We start from the raw sequence: 19229 nt of genomic DNA on the forward strand, positions 1-19229 counted from the left end.
TTTAAACCTTAAAACAAAAATATTCCTGAAGTCTTCTTAAAACCAAATAACAAAGAATGTCTGCCTTATAGCAAAAAGAGGGAAACAACCTAATTTCCCATCAACAGATGAGTGGATAAACAAATTATGGTACATACACACAATGAAATACTATGTAACGATAAAGAACAATGATGAATCCACAAAACATCTCACAACATGGGTGAATCTGGAGGGCATTATGCTGAGTGAAATTAGTTGTAAAATGACAAATAATACCACTATTATAAGAACTCAAGAAAAGATTTAAACACAGAAGAAAACATTCTTTGATGGTCATGAAGGTGGGGAGAGAGGGAGAGGGGAATTCACTAACTAGATAGTAGACAAGAATCATCTTAGGTGAAAGGAAGGACAACACACAGTACAGGGGAAGTCAGCACAACTGGACTAAATCAAAAGCTAAGCAGTTTCCTGAACATAAGCAAACACTCTGAGGGACAGAGTAGCTGGAGCTGGGATCTGGGGACCATGGTTTTGGGGGACATCCAGGTCAATTGGCATAACAAAGTTTATTAAGAAAATGCTCTGCATCCCACTTTGGAGAGTGGCATCTGGGGTCTTAAAAACTGGCGAGCAGCCATCTAAGATGCATGAATTTGTCCCAACCCACTTGGAGCAAAGGAGAATGAAGACCACCAAAGACACAAGGAAAACATTAGCCTAACAGACAAAAGGGCCACATAAACCAGAGACTCCATTAGCCTGAGACCAAAAGAACTACATGGTGCCCAGCTACCACCAATGACTGCCCCTACAGGGAACACAACAGAGAGTCCCCGATGGATCAAGAGAAGAGTGTACAGCAGAACTCGAATTCACATAAAAAGACCAAACTTAATAGTCTGACAGAGACTGGAGGAACCCCCGAAGCCGTGGACCCCAGACGCTGTGTTAACCCGGAGCTAAAACCATTCCCGAAGCCCACTCTTCAGACAAAGGTTAGGCTGGACTATAAAACATAAAATAATACTCATGAAGAGCGTGCTTCTTAGTTCAAGCAGATACGTGAGACCAAAAAGGCAGCTTCTGTCTGGAGGCAGGATGAGAATGTAGGAAGGGAAAGGAGCTGGTTGGATAAAAGACATGGGAAACTCAGGGTGGAAAGGAAGAGTGTGCAGTCACATTATAGGAAATGCAACTAGTGTCACATAACAACGTGTATAATTTTTGTATGAGAAATTAACTTGAGCTGTAAATTTTTACCTAAAGCACAACAAAGAAAAAAAAAAAAAGAATGTCCGTCTTGAGCATTTTGCTCTTTTAAGATCTATCTATATGGGATTAAACCGACAACAGCAACTCAAAAGATTAGATAGGAACCTTAGGGGGCACTGAGTTTATGTTAATACAGGAGGAACAATTCGGAAAAGGAAGGTGAGACTGACTGCACAATTTGAAGAATGTAATCAATGACACTGAATTGTACATATAGAAATTATTGAATTGATGTATGTTCTGCTGAGTATATTCTCAACAACAAAAGATAAAATGAATTATAAAAAAGAAAACAAAAAATACTGGTACGCTAGCAACGAGAAGGATGGATCTCAAAAATATGACATTGATCAAAAGAAGCTAGACACAAAAGAGTTTATACTGTATGGTTCCATTTATATGTATTTCAAGTACAGGCAAAATTGATGGGGACAGAAGTAAAAACAGTGGTTAGTTCTGCAATAAGGATTACTGAGTGGAACAGGGCATAAAGCCATCTTCTAGGGTACTGAAATTTTCTGGGTTACACGGCTCTTTCTATCTCTCTCTCTATATACGTAACAATTCTTTAGGCTGTACACTTAAGATTAGTTTACATACTTTATGTTATGCCTTAATAAAATGTGAGATTAAAAAATAATGAAAACAAAACAAAAACAACTTTAGTGGTTTTCTATTGCTCTTAAAATCCAAAATCCTTGTTGTGGCTTATAAATCTGAATGATCTGGCTCCTGCCTACTTCTCTAGCTTCATCTCTCTGTTCCTCAGTTTCAGCCGCAGCATTCTTCCCATCACAGGGCCTTTGCACATGCTGTTCACTCTACTAGGCTAAGTCTTCCCTCCACCCCGTCTTTGCTTAGCTAATCCTTAATTATTCTTCAGGTCTCATCTCCAATTTCCTCAGGGAGACATTCCCTGATCTCCAAGCCTAGATTAGGTACTTGATTATGTGTTTCTCCGTGGTAGCACTTATGTCATTGTAATTATTTTACATGTTCCAGAAGCTTAAGGATCAGATCTATCTTGTTTGGTGTTGTATCCCCAGATGCCTGGTACATAGTAAATATTGAGGTAATATTTACTGAAAAGTTAATTTTTAAAGTGAGGCTCAGATTAGTTTAATAAATCAGTAGTCCGACACTACAGATATGAACTGGGACCCAAGCCCATCAATAAATTGTGTTGACACCACTTCAAGGTATGTTCCAAAACCATTCACCTTTCTTCATCTCCTTATTGCAATAGCCTTCTAATTGGTTTCTCTGCTTCCACACTTCATTCACTAGCCGTTGGATTATTCTGGCTAATAGTACACCATTGTCTAGTCTCCATATTGCAGCCAGATGGATCTTCTGAACATGAAAAGAGATTATGCCTCTCCCTTGCTTAAAACCTCCTAATGGTCCCACTGCACATAGAATACAGCCAAACTCCTTACCTTGGCCTATGATGCCCTATGTGATCTGGTTTCTGATTCTATTTAGAACTGCTATCCTCCTCAACCTACCTGATTCTAGCCTAGACTCAAAGCTTCCTAGTTCCTCTGATGTTCTAAGTTCTTTGGGTCTTTGCACTAACTCTTCCCTCTGTCTGGAACACTCTTCCTTCTGGTCTTCCTATGGCTGGTTTCTTCTGGTTATTCAGCTCGGATGTCACCTCCTCAAGAAAGCCTTCCGTGACTACTCAATCTCAAGTAGCTATCTAGTTACTATCACTTTCCCTATTTCAGTTTTTAACATAGTGCTTATTGTTGCTTATTTATTTATTTTCATTACCTACCTCGTCTCATGAGAGTGAGAACTTTGTCTTTTTAGCTCCGTATCCCCAATTCCTAGAACTGTGCTTAGCACATAGTAGGAGCTCAGTAAATATTTGAGATTTAATGAATGAATAAATGAATACAACATCAAAGCCTGAGCTCTTTCTACCACCAGCAGCCACTGGCAGCCCAAAACCAACCAAACCCGTTGCCACTGAGTCCATTCTGACTCATAGTGACCGTATAAGACAGAGTAGAAATGCCCCATAGGGTTTCCAGGGAGCAGCTGGTGGATTCTAACTGCTGACCTTTTGGTTAAACAGCTGAGCTCTTAACCACTGCATCACGGGGCTCCCATTGGCAGCTACAGGATCATTTAATTGGGTTTCTCCATAAGCCACTTAGAACTGTGCTGCCTAGTACAGTAGCCACTAGCCACATGTAGTTATTTAAATATAAATTAAGAGTAAACTAAATTAAATTAAAAATTCAGTCAGTTGCACTAACCATATTTCAAGTGCTTAATAGTCAGCCACATGTGGCTGTGGTTACCGTATTGGACAGCACAGATATATAGAACTTTTCTACTACTACAGAAAGTTCTATTGGTAAGACTGATAAAGCCTTTACAAATAGGACTGATCCCAAAGGGAGGCATTAGGCTCAGCCCTCAAGTATGATAATAAGTGCCGTTAGGATTCTTGTTGCTTTGAAATGGCTTCTGCACAAATAATCCTAGATGACCGAACAAGCCACTTTATCAAACAGATGTTTTGAGGGTCACTTCGTAATTTGAGGATCTCAGAGCTATACTACTTGGAATAAGCAACTCTTTCCACGATAATCACTTAAAAGTGAACAAATGCCTCCTCGAAGAAGATCTCTTAACATTGAACCATACAACTTTGTGCTGAGCAGAAGTGTGTGTGTAGGTGAACGTTGTTCACAATGAGATGAAGGAAAGTGAGAGGTTGGCAGCCCTGGATATTAAACTAAATGAACTATAAGGTATGATCCCTTTAGGATGGACTGTTATGTCAGAAACGCTTTCAGCTACACGGAACATAAAATAGACCAATATTATAGACCAAGCTCACTTATGAATATCAGTGCAAAAATATGAAATAAAATAGCAAACAGAATCCCAGAGGTAGATTAAAAGAAAACATAAGCCAAGATTGTCGTTGCTGTTGAGTTGATTCTGACTCAGAGCGCTCCAGGTGTGCAGAGTAGAACTGCTCCATAGGGTTTTCAAGGCTGTGACCTTTCAGACGCAGACCTCCAGGACTGTCTCCTAAGGAGCTGCTGCATGGGTTTGAACCGCCAACCCTTCCGCTAGCAGTCAAGTGCTTAACCACTTGTGCCACCCAGGGACTCCCAAACCAAGATTAAGTGGGGTTTATTCCTGGAAGGTAAGGATAGTTCAGTATTAGAAAACTGATTTATGCAATTCATCATATTGATAGATTTAAGGAGAAAAGTAGTATAATCATCTCTCTAGATGCTTAAAAGACATTTGTTTTTCTCTCATAAAAATGCAATACTCATTGTTGATTTTAAAACGCAATGAAATAGTAAGAGATGGATACTTCCTTAGCACAATAAAATAATTATATCTATTTCAACTCCTGTTTAATGAGGAAATACTAAATGCATTTCCATTAAAACCAGGATCAAGATAGAGATGTACATTAATGGCATTACTATTTAACACTGTTGTGGTAGTACTAGGCAATGCATTTAGACAAGACTGAAAAAATTAGAAGTATAAACAGACAACAGAGATAGATTTTACATTATTTATAGGTGACAACCTAAGAGAATCAATTGAAAAACTACTACAGATGAGAATTCAGTAGGTAGCTGAGTAAAAAATTATAAGATAGAAAAGATTCCATTTCTATAGCACGTAAAAAGAAAAAACACCCCAGGAATAAACTTAACAAGAAATGCTCAATGTCTACATGAAGAAAACATTAAAATGCTATTGAAGGACATAAAGTTGTTGTTAGTTACTATCGAATCAATTCTGACTCATGGCAACCCTATGTATTACAGAGTAGAACTGAGCTCCCTAGTGTTTTCTTGGTTGTAATCTTAATGGAAGCAGATCGCCAACCCTGTCTTCTGCCATGGAGGAACTCTGAGGGACACAGAAACAATAAACAAATTGGAGAGTGTACCATGTTCTTGAAGACAACATAAAATACCAATTCTCCCTAACTCAGCTATAAATTTAATGCACTCTCAATACAAATGCCAGTAAGAGTTTGTTTTTTTGAGACTAGACAAGGTGATTCTAAAGTTCATGTGGAAAAAATTAGAAAATACAGCTAGGACAATTTGGAAAAAGAAGAGTAAAAGGAGTTGTTACTAGTCCTAGTAGATATTAAAATATAATGCAAAAACAATTAAGACTGTGATGCTGGCAAATTGAAAAGACAGACCAATGGAAAGGAATAGAAAGTCCAGGAACAAATCCAAATTCATATGCAAATTTCACTTATGATAATGGTACTGTTTAAAATTAGTGAAGAAAAAAATCGATAAATGACTTTGAGATAACAGGATTACATTTGGAAATTGATAGGAAAGTAGGAAGAGTTATGAAAAGACAAATGAATTACAAATGACTCATGAAAATTCGCTCAACTTCACTCACAATAAGAAATGCAAATAAAAATTACACAGAGATAACATTTTTAACCTTTCAGATGGGCAAAGTTCAAAATGTTTGGTAACATACCAATTTTGGTGTTTGTGTATGGAAATGGGCACTTAAAAAAACTGCTGATATTCAATCCTATGGAAGGCAATTGGCAATATTTATCAAAACATAAAATGTCTGTACTCTTTGACCCAGCAATTTTATTTCTAGCAAATCTTTCTATAGCCCTCTATACTCCTACATGTGCAAAATGATATAAGTTATTACTGAAGAATTGTTTGTAATAAAAAAACTAGAAATGAATTAAAAATCCTCAAAAGGGATCAAGTTAAATGGTACAGCCAAATAGTAGAATACTAGGCAGATATAAAAATTAATGAGAAAGGTTTTATTTAATTTTTTTATGATAGGAAATATGGCCAAGCTGTTTCGATAAATGAAAAAGGCAAGGGGAAGAATATAGAGTATGCTACCATTTGTGGAAAAAAGGAGGAAAAGAATACATTTGTGTATATTTGCTTGAATATGTGTAAATTACCTCTAGAAAAATTTCCAAAACAGTAACATTGGTTACTTCTAGGGAGGAGACTTAGTGACTGAGAGACAGGAGTAGAAGAGAGACAGGAGTGGAAGAGACATTTCACTGTTCACTTCTGATATTTTTAAAATTTTGAACCTTGTGAATAAACTATCCCAAAAGAGGAAACTTAAGATTAAAGCTAAAAAAGAAAAAGAAAACCTGACTTACTGTCACACAAATGCCAATTTGTTATTTTCTCATAAAAAGAATCCCACAAGCAAGTATATTCTTCCTCTTTTCCTAGGTCCTATATACTCAGAAACGCTGGTGGCATAGTGGTTAATAGCTATGGCTGCCAACCAAAAGGTCAGCAGTTTGAATCTACCAGGCTCTCCTTGCAAACCTTATGGGGGCAGTTCTACTCTGTATAGGGTCACTATGAGTCAGAATCAACTTTACAGCAACAGGTTTGGTTTGTTTGGTTTTTTTTTTTTTTTTCGCATATGCAGAGGATTGGCTTTTTATCCCCATGGCTGTTGCTTCATGATGGCAAAATAGCTGCCACAGCTTATGTATCATGCCCTTACACAAGCATCCCCCAAACAAGAAAGAAAGGCAAAAACTTTATCTTAGTGATGCTCTTTTTTTATCCTGGGAAGGAATACTTCCCTGTACATTTCACTGGCAAGAAATGGATCCCATGGCCATCCTAAATCAATTCCTGGCAATGGGGGATGGGTTTAGTGGCCCCTGGCACTGGGGTGGGGCCTTCCCTCCTGATATCATGAAATCTATTCTCTAAATGGGCTTCTGTTCCTAGGAAAGATGAGGACTTCTATCAGGTAGTCAGCAGAAAGGGTCTGTCACAGCTGTCTGTGTGAACCGTTCCAGCTTTTGAAAGAGAACATTCTTAATTACTCCAGGACTACATTTTTTACATACCCCCCCCACACCTCCCATTGCCACCACCGTACACCCAGTCGTGGCCATCTCTTTCCTGGACTGCGCCTTAGCCTCCTTGCTACACTCCCCACATCCATGTTGACTTTGGTTGGACTCAGTGTTGGCTTTCCCCTTCATGAGGTACAACACTGGGGTTCGCAAACATAATATGGGGACTAGCTGGATTCAGACTTAATTACCCACTATCAACTACTATTGTATCCCCTTCATCTTTTGAAGATAACAATCAGGAGGCTGTTTGAGGTCTTCATTGACTTTCTATCTTCTCATTCTAGACAAGTGCTCCCCTCAATATAGAGGGGGCTCTGTTAACAGAGCTGTATTAACTCAGCCCTTGGAAAATAAGTACAGGCAGGTATAATCTGAAATTTAAATGGTGTCCCCTAGGGCTGTGCCTTAAGCACTGTCTTTAAAATTTTTTCCTCCTTTTATTTTATTGAAAGATATGTAAAATTTGCTTTTTTATCTGAGCACATTAAGACAATTATTAAGGATTTATTTGTCAGGCTCTAGCATGCTGCAGGGCGGGGGGATTTAACTTGCCCTAGAGATACAGCTCAGCATTATTTACTCTCAAAAGGATGCTGGATGGAATACTTTCATGGTCAACCTTAAGTAACCTATCCACTCAGTTGGATCAGACAACACCCAGGGTATGTGTTTTGCAGCCACACCATCTTGATGAGCCCCAGCAGCAGAGGTCTTAAAATCAGACCCACAACAGTGGCCTTTTATGGAAGGAGCAATCAGCAGGCCACAGCTCCTCTGACAATGTGTCGAGCGAAGATCGAAGATTGTCTCTACCGGGCTGCACGATAGATCAACTCTAAGGGGCTCAAACATTTACCAATGGGAGAGCTTGGAGAGATGTAAAGTTCTTTTTGAGGAAAAAACAAAAAGAGGAAAAATCATAAGAGTGCCTCCTGAGCTGAAGGAGGCTGGCCTAGATTTTAAACTTCGCCAATACAGTATTGAACTTTGGCCTCTCCCATTTTATGTCTAAAGTGCACGTCTTCTGCATTGTGGCTGGAGGTTTAAGAACTGACTGAGACCTAAAGCCTGTGGAACACGCAAGAGATCTGACTATTAGAGAAAGCCAGCCCATTCTACTTGTTCAAAGAAATTCTGTAAGGGCATGGCATATGAAGATTTTTATCCAAGAGTCCTCTGAAATCAGATCCCAGCTTTGCCATTTGCAGCTGAGTTGGGCAAGTTACTTACCCTCCTGTGCCTCAGTTTCCTCATCTACAAAATGGGAATAACAATACCATCTACCTCATGGGGTTGTTGTGAAGATTAAATAAATTAATATTGTAATGCATTTAAAACACTGCCTGGCACATTGCCAGTTATCAACAGCCAATATTATTACCTGAAGTACATGTACCAGTCCCTCATAGAAATGCCTTTGTTGGATTATATTTTAATGTCTTGAACTTTGCCTTTCACATTGCCCCAGTAGAATAGTGTTTCTACATAAATCTCAAGAAGATAAATTATCTGGGTCACAAGCTCCTCTTTATTTGCATGTAGTTACAATTTATAAATACACTCGCCATTTCCTCCCCCTACAAAACTCTCCTGGAGTAACCCTACCCCAACCCCCCAGTTTTTTTAATGATTCCCTTTCCTCTCCTCCAGGGGGCCAGCAGTGGTGGTCCTCCATATACCCGCCCCTCCATATCAGGGGTACCTCAGTCCACGCACAGTGTGGGCCATCGCGGGGCCTCTGAAGCTTGGGGATGAGCACCACAAATCCTTTAAAGGTCCTGGTGATGTCCTTGCAAGTGACCATGCTCTGGCCTCTGTGCTTAGGGTGTAGAGTGCCATGTGGCAGCAGTTGGCACATCTGCCCTGTCAGGGCCTGAAGCTGAGCTGGTGCAGCCCAGTGGGCAGGTGGGTCTGCAGTGAGGGCTCAGGTTTGCCAGGCGGTGGTGAGAGTCCCAGCCAGTGTCTGGCACCACTCTTGAGAGTGTCTGAGGCCTGGCCCTGCAGGACTCTGCCTCTCATGGGCCCTACGCAGGTTCCCTCTGAATCCTGTGTAGGGAGGCCAGCCTCAGAGGACAAGGTGCCCTTGCCTCCTTTCTTCTTCTTTTCCCAGACACCATCAAGCATGAGTGACAAATTGGCCCCTTAACCCTGTTAGAGGGCGTGGCACCCCAGTGTCTCCGTCTCAGCCAGGTGCCAAGCTTTACCATCTTCTTGGTGGGGGGTAGAGAGGCCAGGAGGGCCAGGGGGACCCTCTTCTGGAATGGGGTATGGAGGCTCTGGGGGAGCTGGGGGGTCTCCAGGGCCCCGTGCTCCCCCAAGTACCGGCCCATTGTAGATGTAGATGTTGCCAGTGACAGTCATAGACCCGCCGGTAACATGAATACCGTTGGTACCTGTGGGAAGGGAGGCAGAGTGAGAGGGGCTGAGGGGTCGCTAAGGAAGAAGCCCTGTGTGACCCCCAACATCAGGCCCCCAGTGTCCTGCATGCCCTTATTCTTCAGCCTTCTCCCCCTCCCTCCTTGTCCTCTCTGCCATTGCTGTTGGTTTCTTTAGGTCTGTATTTTTCTGTTTCTGGGTTTTTGGGTCTCTTCCCTTCTCTCTAGCTGTGTGACACTGGCTGGCGGTCAGGGTCTCTGTCTTGCCTGTTTTAGTCTTTTCCTTTCTGTCTGCCCCATACTCTCTCTCCCTGCCACCCATCCCTCCCTCCCCATCCTTCCGCACACCCCCTTCCCACTGCCAGCCTGCCCCAGGCTCACCGTGGGCCACCAGGCCCTGATCCCCGAGCTCAGCCTCAAGCTCCCTGGCCTGACCCGGAGGACTCCGCTGTTGTAGCACCTCCTCCTCCAACCCTGGGGTTGTTGGGTGCCCAGCGGAGGCTGGGGGCAAGTCTCCAGAGTTGGACAGAAGTGGCTCTACCAAGTCAGGGAAATGTGGGTTGGTTCTCTGAGGCTCCCAGCTTGCATCAGCACTGGGTTCCGCTCCCTGCAGGAGAGGGGCAGAGAACCAACCACTGACATGGGCCCCAGGTGCCATCTTTCTTTAATTCCCACACCCTACCCTATGCTTAGGTAGCTCATTGCCCTCCTCTGCCCCTCACTGTGCTCTCTGCCCCAGGGCCTTTGCACTTTACCCCCAGATATCCTCATGGCTGGCTCCCTCACTTCTTCAGGTCTCCGCTCAAATATCAGCTTATCAGAGGGGCCTTCCCTGTCCACTCTAAAATAACATATCCTATCGTCTGCCACTGTCACTCCCCATTTCCTACCTTGCTTTATTTAGCAATTATCACCACTATATGTGTATATATGTATATACATACACATATATATGTATTTGTTTAACTTTATTCTTGTTTCACTGGAATGTAAACTCCAGGAAGGCAAGTAGTTTGTTTTGCTCCCTGCTGTATCCCCAGTGCCTAGAACAGTGCCTGGCACATGGTATGCTCAATAAATTATTAGTTGAATGAATGAATGTTGAACAGATGAAGTCTGCATTCTCCCTGCCTTCCTCTGCCTTCTTCCACCTTGCTCCCCCTGTCACCCTTTGCCCCTCCTTGCTGCCTTCTCAGCTGCCCCCATTACCTCTGGATGCCTCTTGAGCAGGGATCCTGCAATGGAAAATGAAATGAGTGTAGCACTTCCGGCAAGCCTTGGATCCCAGCCTTTCACTCTCCACACTCCACCCCTACCCTGGGGTCCCAGAAGGTCCCAGAATGAGGGGCTGGATGAAGATGATGATAATGTCTGTGTTGGGGGCAAGAACAGGGAGTCTTGAGGGTGTGGGAGGGGCAGAAGAGTTGGCACCAGGGAAGTTGACTATTCCTCCTTCCTCCCAGCCCATCCATATGGGGACAGGGCCCAGCCTGCCCCTGCCTGCAACTGGCTACTTCCTACCCAGCTTTCTGCAGAGAGAGGGGTGGCTCTTCCAGGTGCAGGCGAGGATGGTGGTGAGGAGCAGGAGGGAGACAAGTGGCAGCAGGACGGCCAGCACCAACATAGTTCCTGCCGGGATGCAGACACAAGAGGGGATGATAACACCGAGAAAGGCAGGGGAGGAGTTAAGGAAGTTTTCCAGTTCTCTGGACAACCCAGACAGAGAAAGGGGGAGCAGTTTTTTTTTTCTTCTAGCCCCACTGCAGTTCCTAGAGGCAGAATTAGAGAAACTTCCCTTAAATTATAGAGAAGGTGAACTAATCAGACTTGTGGAGACCATCTGACAGCCAGAAGAGACTCCATCCTGGAGATGTTGGGGGTGGCGCAGGCGCCCTCCTGCCTAGGGACCAGGGGCTGGGGCAGTCTTGTGGGTGAGGGACAGGAGCTTGTGCAGCTGGTTTTAAAGGCCTGGAAGTGGGGGCGGGAGACAGTACAGGAAGGGTGGAGCTCGGGGTTGTAAACAGACTCAGGCCACAGAGTAGAGCAACATGTCTATGGACTTGATATCTTCCAGAGGGGCCTCTGTGGAAGGATTTGGGGTTGTCCTTCTTTATTCGTGCGAGTGTTTCCAGGGGTGGGAACCTTGTTCCTGAACTCTGCCCATGGCTGCTGGGGAGAGTTGGGGTTGCAAGAGTTTTATCCCCTTGCTCAGGGCAGGCTCTAGGAGGACCTGAGATGGGGAGGCTGGGAGTTCAATTTCTCAGGCCCTGATTGTAGCAGTGGATAATTTCTGTCCTTCTGTGGGCGTCAGCACTGCCACCTATAGCATGGAGTCAATAATTCCCACCAACCACCCTGGAGAAAATTAGGAGGACTTGGACATTGGCATATTAGGAGTTTTACCCTTTCTGGTCCACCTAAATCCGTGGCCCAAAGGGGAACAAAATGGGAGGCACGGGAGGAAATTCGACTAGGAATCAGGACTCCTGGGTTCCTGCCCAGCTGTGTAACTTTTTAAGTCACTTTGCCTCCCTAGGCATCAGGTTTTTCATATACAAAATGAGGGATTAGCTTACATATTCTCTAGAATTCCAGCTCTAAAATGTTAGTAGTTTTTGATGGGTAGTGAAAAACTATAAGAGGACACGAAAAATATTTATGATACACTGCTGAATGAAAAATCAGTTTATACAAAGCACTAAAATGATCCCACTTAAAAATGTGTTGACATGCATAGAATAATGTCTGGGAGGATATAGTACAGCAAAATTTTAAGAGTACATGTGCTAGGTGATGGTACTGTGGTGATTTTTAATTTTGCTTATCTGAATTTTCTATAGTGAGCAAGCACTATAGTTTGGGCTTGGAGTAAGAAAGACCTGAGTACCGTCTTAGTAACACCAGTTACCACCTGGGTGATCCTGGACAAGTCACTTAACCTCTGAGTCTCAGTTTGCTCATCTGGTCAATGAGGATAATAATAGGTCCCACTTAAAAGGATTAGTAAGAGGAGTAACAGCGAATGTAAAGTATTTCACAGAGTACCTGACACAACAGTTCTCCATAAATGGAAGCTGTGATTATGAATATTTGGCAATTTAAAAAAGTTAATAAAGTAAACTCTGCCCAATTAATAATGATTACAGTCATTAGATTAGAAACATCCTGAAATCATCTACTTGGCTAGGAAACCAGTCAGTTTACAGAAATAACCAACACAGAGTCAAAGGTGAGATCTCTATAACAATGAAAGTACGCAGTTTAATAAAGAGGTATTGAATCCAGTGAATGGGTTATATATGATAGTGTGTTCCAAAATGATAATAATCAGTTATAATTACATCTCAGTGTGGGAGTGTCTTTTGGCATGATATTATATGTAGTTTATAAGTGATATATCTGGAAACCCTGGTGGCATAGTGGTTAACAGCTACAGCTGCTAACCATAAGGTCGGCAGTTCGAACCCACCAGGCGCTCCTTGGAAACCATATGGGGCAGTTCTATAGGCAGTCCTATAGGGTTGCTATGAGTCAGAATTGACTTGACAGCAACGGGTTTATGTATTATACATAACTTTAGAAGTGTGTGTATGTGTGTACGTGTGTGCATGTGTGTGTGTTTATTTAAACTATCCTAGATATTCTCAACGATTTCTCTTTAAGGAACTTTTCTTCTTGCCCTCAATCTTGGGAAGGAAGGATTCATCTTTTCCTCATTTTTTTTTTAAATGAGGAGAGTTAAAGACTGAAAGAAGTAAAAGTATTTTTCCAAACTGGACTGCCCTTGTGCCCCTTAGCCCTGGCCCCTCACCTGGCCGTGGCTTTGATGGATTCCTGCAGCTAGTGTCATTCTCAGCAGTGCCTGGAGCTGCCTCCACCAGCCCCTGCTCCTCACACCTATGGAGGGAAAAGAAGCCCATGACCTCTTTATGCTCCTGTTTACCAGTGCCTCAACTCAAGTGGGCATAGGGGACTGGAAGTGACAAGGTAAGCCGAGGGGTCAAGTGTTGGGGGCAGGGGTGGGGAGAAGGTAAACAGGTGGGGCTTCTTGGGGGTCGGAGGAGGTAAGGGAGAAGGGGCAGGGGCATACTCAACCTCGTGTGGGGCTGGCAGCGGGCAATGGGGGAGGAGGTGTTCTGGAAGTGCCCCGCCTTGCAGGGAACACAGTTGTTATCAGTCTCCCTGTCTTCACCTGGCAAGAGAAAGGCAGAGCTGGCCAGGGTGAGTGGGCAGAAGGGAATCTCCCTTTATGCCCACTGGATGGGTTCCTCCTTACCCGTCCACCCTCTTCTGTAGCTCTCACCCACCCCGATCTTTGACCCATCCCCAAATGCCTACCATTTGCCCAAGCTTCCCCAGGGCTGACAGGAGCCCCTCCTGAGCACCTGCACCTATCCCAGTTCCATTTCTCTGCAAACTCTTCTGTGACCTTCTCCCATGAAGTGAGAAGAAGCATTTTATGCCAAAGAGAACTACCTGGGGCATCACCATGCATCCCTGCTCCCACTCAAGATAGCTTCCTTCTTGCCCTCTGCCCTCAGTGACCTTCTGACCTTTAAGCTCAGCTTCAGTGCCAGGCGGGCAGTTAGAGAGTGGCTCACAGTGTGTACACTCGGAATCCCACTGGGCGCAGAACATTCCTGACTGACAGCGGCACTGAGTCTCCTGTATCCTAGTGCAAGGCTTGATCTCCTCGAAGCCCATCACTGGTGGGGAGACAAGAAAGCTCAGCAGAGGGCCTGTGCTCCCGGAGATCCCAGCCCTCCCCAGGCACCTCCTACTTACCCGGGTCACAGGGGCGGCACAGCTGGCATTTGATGAGGTAGTTCCAGTGCTCATTGTAGGTATTTTTGGTGCACGGGGAGCAAGCTGTGTCCTGGCTACGGCTACACTGAACTGTGACGTAAGTGCCTAGGGTGCAAGTGGGGCAGGAGTGTCAGGAGACCAGGATTCCACTCTCACCTCTACCACTTGCTGTGTGACCTCAGGGTTGTCCCTCAGCCTCTCTGGGCCTCCTCCTGGATAGTTTTCCAGCTACACTCAGTGAGATAAACACTTAGCGAGGGGCCGGGTGTAGATGGCAAATCTTGTTGCCTACCTATGAAGGATGGCCAGTGATTCTCACTGTCTCTGCCAGCTGATGTTCCTGGGAGACCAGCAGTGAGGGGGTTGGAGCCCCCTGTAACCCATCTCCCTGTTCCAGGCTTCCCCCAGCCATTGCATCTCACCTGGGGGACACCTGGAGCAGCAGACCTGATGACTGGGCTGGTAGAACTCCTTTTCCTGGTCCTGGCAGGTCTGGTTCTCCCAGTGGTATGGGGGCACCTTCACGAGGGGCAGTGGAGGTAGGGGGAGAAGAATTTAGAGGCCAGTTTGGGAGGACAGAGGAATTACAGAAAGGCTAGCGTAGCCCCCTCTTCCCTACCCTCACCCACCCTGGCCCCATCCGAACGCCCCCTCACCAGTTGGGGCTGGGATGCTGCCAGGATCCCGCAGAGTCCCAGCACGAGTGGCCCCCAGGCCAGGCCGCGGGGGGAGGCGGCCCAAGGCAGGCGCATGGCGGCCAGTTGGCCGATCAGCCAGACGGGGAGGCCTGGGAGGAAGGTGAGGGGCCGGGAAGTCCTAGGCAGTGGTGGCGGCAGCTTCCCAAGCCCTGGGGCTGGGACGGGACTCAGGACTCTGGGGCCGACGTGCCCCCGGGGGCCGGGAGCGGCCGGGCCTGGGCTCCAGGGCTCCGCCGCTGGGCTCAGGAAGTGGGAGTGGAGTGAGCCGGCCGCGGGGCGGGGACAGGGAGCGCTGGGAGCTGAGTCCGGCCTGTCGCAATCGGGAAGAGGAACAGGCTTGGCTGCTCGACGCAGCCGGGAGGGGAGGCGGCCGGGAAAGCATGTGAGGGCAGCGTCGCCGGAACCGGGGCCGCCTCCCTTCTTCGGAAGCCTGACCCGAAGAGGAGGCTGCGGAGACAGGCCAGGTGCAGCTGGTGGGAAGGGGGCAGCAGAGCCAGGGGACAGCCCTTAGACAGGCCTCAGAGGGGGCCCCTGGGGCAGAGCTGACCAGGGAACAGATGGAGTTGGAAACAGAGCAGTGGACACCTGGGCGCAAAGGGCCAGATCTGACAAAGATGGGCCTGGGACTGAGAAACATGGAAAGTGCACCAAACAGACACCCACAGACCGACGTTCAGACACTGCATTTGGGAACAAGAAGTCCCAGTTGGCAGCCTGGGAGGCTGTCTTCCTCCCTTGAAGACAAGCGTAGAGGGATAATAAGCCAGTCGGGCCAGACCTGTTTCCCAGCCCTCCCCCCTGCCTGAAACCAACTCAATCCACACATTAGTGGGCACTGGTCACTGTTCCCCTGCCCACAGGGGCCCTCCCTTCCAGTGAGAGAATGGGGAGGATGTGTAGACCCAGTTCCCCATGAGTAGGGGAGGTAGGTAGGCAGCTGAAATCCTCAGTCCCAGCTTCCTCACCAATGAGCCTTTGAATCCCTTTGAATTGGCAGGGACCTGAGACCCTACACAGTCTAGCCCCTCACCTTAAGAATGAAGACTGAGGCCCAGGGTGCCATGTAGAGGAGACCAGGATTCCAGAGTGGCTTAGTCAGGTGCCTGCCCTCTTTCTTCCTACCATTTTCCTTCAACCTGTTAACAGCCCTATGGAGCTCTTTGCAGTTGTTCTCCTTCTGCCTGTTTACCCGGCCTCTGAGGTTCTGCACTCCTGGGTCACTCCCACCTTTCCTGAGGATTCACTCATGCTCTGGGAAACATCCTCTCTCCTAGCCAGCACAGCCTTCAGGCAGACTGTTCTCTGTAACCTGCCGCTTACTGTCCACATCCCCACCAGGCTGGGAGCTCTGCAAAGCCTGGACTGAATCTTTACACCTGGGTTCCCAGTGCTTAGCACAGAGGATGGTACATACCAGGCACTCAATACATATTTATGAAATAAATGGATAAATGAATGACATTTTGCCAGGTCTCATAGACATGGCAGAGCCAGCCTAGAGGCCAAGTCTCCTGATTTCTGGTTCCCAACTCATTCTAGCTGCCTCTCTATGACTCATGTGTCTCCCTTGGGATAAGGGGAAACATACCCTCAAGATAGGTCACCTGGGCACAAAATGCCCTCCTTGTAGGACTTTGTTCAGCATTCATCCTTATTTCCTGCATATCTCTTTTGCTTCCCTTAACCCCCCCTTCATTATTTTGAAGCATATTGCAGAAACGATATCATTTCGTTTGAAAATATTTCAGGATTTTTCTTTAAAAGACAGGGATTTTTTTTTCCTTAAACCTTGAATGATCAAAGTATAACATATATACAGTGAAACGCATAAGCACATTAATTTTATATGCACAGATCAATATATTTTCACTTTTGTGTATTTCCATGTGTCTTAGTTTCCGAGTGCTACTGTTACAGAAATACTACAAGTGGAAGGCTTTAATGGACAGAAATATTTTCTCACAGTTTAGGAGGCCAGAAGTCCAAATTCAGGGCACTGGCTCTAGTGGAAGTTTCGCTCTCTGTTCATTCTGGGGCAAAATCCTTCTCTCAGCTTCTCTAGCCCCAGCATTCCTTGGTTCCTTGGTGATCTCCACACTGCAGGTATCTTTCCCCCATTTGTGCTTGCTTCTCTTTGTGCCTAATCTACTCTTTCAATAGTTCAAAAGTGATTGGGTTTAAGACACACCCTACACTGATATGGCTTTGTTAACATAACAAAGAAAACCTTATTTCCAAATGGGATTACATCCATAGGTATAAAAACCCAAAACCAAACCCACTACTGTCAATTCTGACTCATAGGGACCATATAGGACAAGGTAGAAATGCCCCATAGGGTTTCCAAGTCTGTGGGTTTAATCTTTATGGAAGCAGACTGCCACATCTTTCTCCTGCAGAGCAGCTGGTGAGTTGTAACTGCTGATCTTTTGCTTAGCAGCCAATCGCTTAACCACTGTACCACCAGGGCTCCTTATCCACAGGTATTGTTGTTGGGCACTGTCAAGTCAGTTCCAACTCTTTGCAACCCTTTGTAGAACAGAAGGAAACACTGCCTGGTGCTGTTCTATCCTCACAGTTGTTGCTATGTTTGAGCCCATTGTTGCAGCCACTGTGTCAATCCATCTCGTTGAGGGTCTTCATCTTTTTTGCTGATCCTTTACGTTACCAAGCTGATGTCCTTCTCCAGGGGCTGGTCCCTTCTGATAACATGTCCAAAGTATCCTCACTTCTACAGAGAATTCTGACTATACTTCTTCCAAGACAGATTTGTTTGTTCTTCTGGCAGTGCATGGTATATTCAATATTCTTCACCAACACCATAATTCAAAGGCATCAATTCTTCTTTGGTCTTCCTTATTCATTGTCCAGCTTTTGAATGCATGTGAGGGGACTGAAAATATCATGGCTTAGGTCCTGCACACCTTAGTTCTCAAAATGACATCTTTGCTTTTGAATACTTTAAAGAGGTCTTTTGCAGCAGATTCGCCCAATTCAATACATTGTTTGATTTCTTGACTGCTGCTTCCATGGGTGTTGGTTGTGGATCCAAGTAAAATGAAATCCTTGACAACTTCAATCTTTTCTCCATTTATCATGATGTTGCTTATTGGTCCAGTTGTGAGGATTTTTATTTCCTTTATGTTGAGGTGTAATCCATACTGAAGGCTGTAGTCTTTGATCTTCATCAGTAAGTCCTCTTTGCTTTCAGGTTCTGTCATCTGCATATCACAGATTGTTAATGAATCTTCCTCCAGGCCTGATGCCCTGTTCTTCCTATAGTCTGGCCTCTAGGATTATTTGCTCAGCATACAAATTGAAGAAGTATGGTGAAAGGATACAATCCTGATACATACCTTTTCTGATTTTAAACCATACAGTATCGACTTGTTCTGTTCAAACAACTGCCTCTTGGTCTATGTACAGGTTCTTCATGAGCATAATTAAGTGTTCTGGAATTCTTTGCAATTTTAGCCATAATTTGTTATGATCCACACAATCAAATGCCTTTGCATAGTCAATAAAACGCAGGTAAATATCTTTCGGGTATTCTCTGCTTTCACCCAAGTTCCATCTGACATCAGCAATGATACCCCTCGTTCCATTTCCTCTTCTGAATCCAGCTTGAATAGGGTTAGGTTTTCAATACATATTTTTTGGTGACATGATTCAGTCCATAATACCATGTATCCCACTCAGAACATTTCCTGCACCCCCAAAAGTTCCCTTTATGCTCTTCCTAGTTACCTACTTCACAGGTAACAACCGCCTCAGATCCTTTTTAACCCCAGCTAGCTGAACTGTATTCTTCTTTCTGCTGCCAGTCCCATGCTGTTTCTTTAGCCCTCAGGGGCTCTCTAGGTCCTAAGGAAAGAAACCTAATATCTGGGTTTTAATCCTGGCCCCTTCACTCTTTTGTGCGGTCGACTGTTGGTTTGCTAGGAGATCTATTCTCTGCCCTTCCCTGCTCTGCCCTGTATCACTGGAAACTACATTTCCCAGACTCCTTTTCCCTCTGGCTTCTGGGTAGTTTCAACTAATAGGAGGCACTGGTAGAAGATAGGCAGGTGAGAAGAGGAAGAGACCAGGCTATTTCTCCCCATCTCTATTTGCTACGGAGTCTCCGGGTCATGCAAATGTTAAGCTCTTAACTACTAGTCGAAGTGTTGGCAGTTCGAACCCATCCTGAGA

General features: G+C 45.1%; 1 protein-coding gene across 1 annotated transcript; it reads right to left on the reverse strand.

The window, feature by feature from the left end:
• Positions 1-9186: 9186 nt before the first annotated feature.
• On the reverse strand, positions 9187-15285 carry LTBR (lymphotoxin beta receptor). Its single transcript, XM_064284713.1, has 10 exons — positions 14997-15285; positions 14763-14859; positions 14320-14445; positions 14088-14240; positions 13630-13726; positions 13346-13431; positions 11056-11163; positions 10744-10769; positions 9916-10141; positions 9187-9552 (listed from the first exon to the last, which is right to left on the reverse strand). Exons 1-10 carry the CDS (start codon positions 15090-15092, stop codon positions 9311-9313), a joined length of 1257 nt encoding a protein of 418 aa, XP_064140783.1. The 5' UTR covers positions 15093-15285; the 3' UTR covers positions 9187-9310.
• Positions 15286-19229: the final 3944 nt, after the last annotated feature.

Source organism: Loxodonta africana, chromosome 4, assembly GCF_030014295.1.
Source record: "Loxodonta africana isolate mLoxAfr1 chromosome 4, mLoxAfr1.hap2, whole genome shotgun sequence".
Lineage (NCBI taxonomy): Eukaryota > Metazoa > Chordata > Mammalia > Proboscidea > Elephantidae > Loxodonta > Loxodonta africana.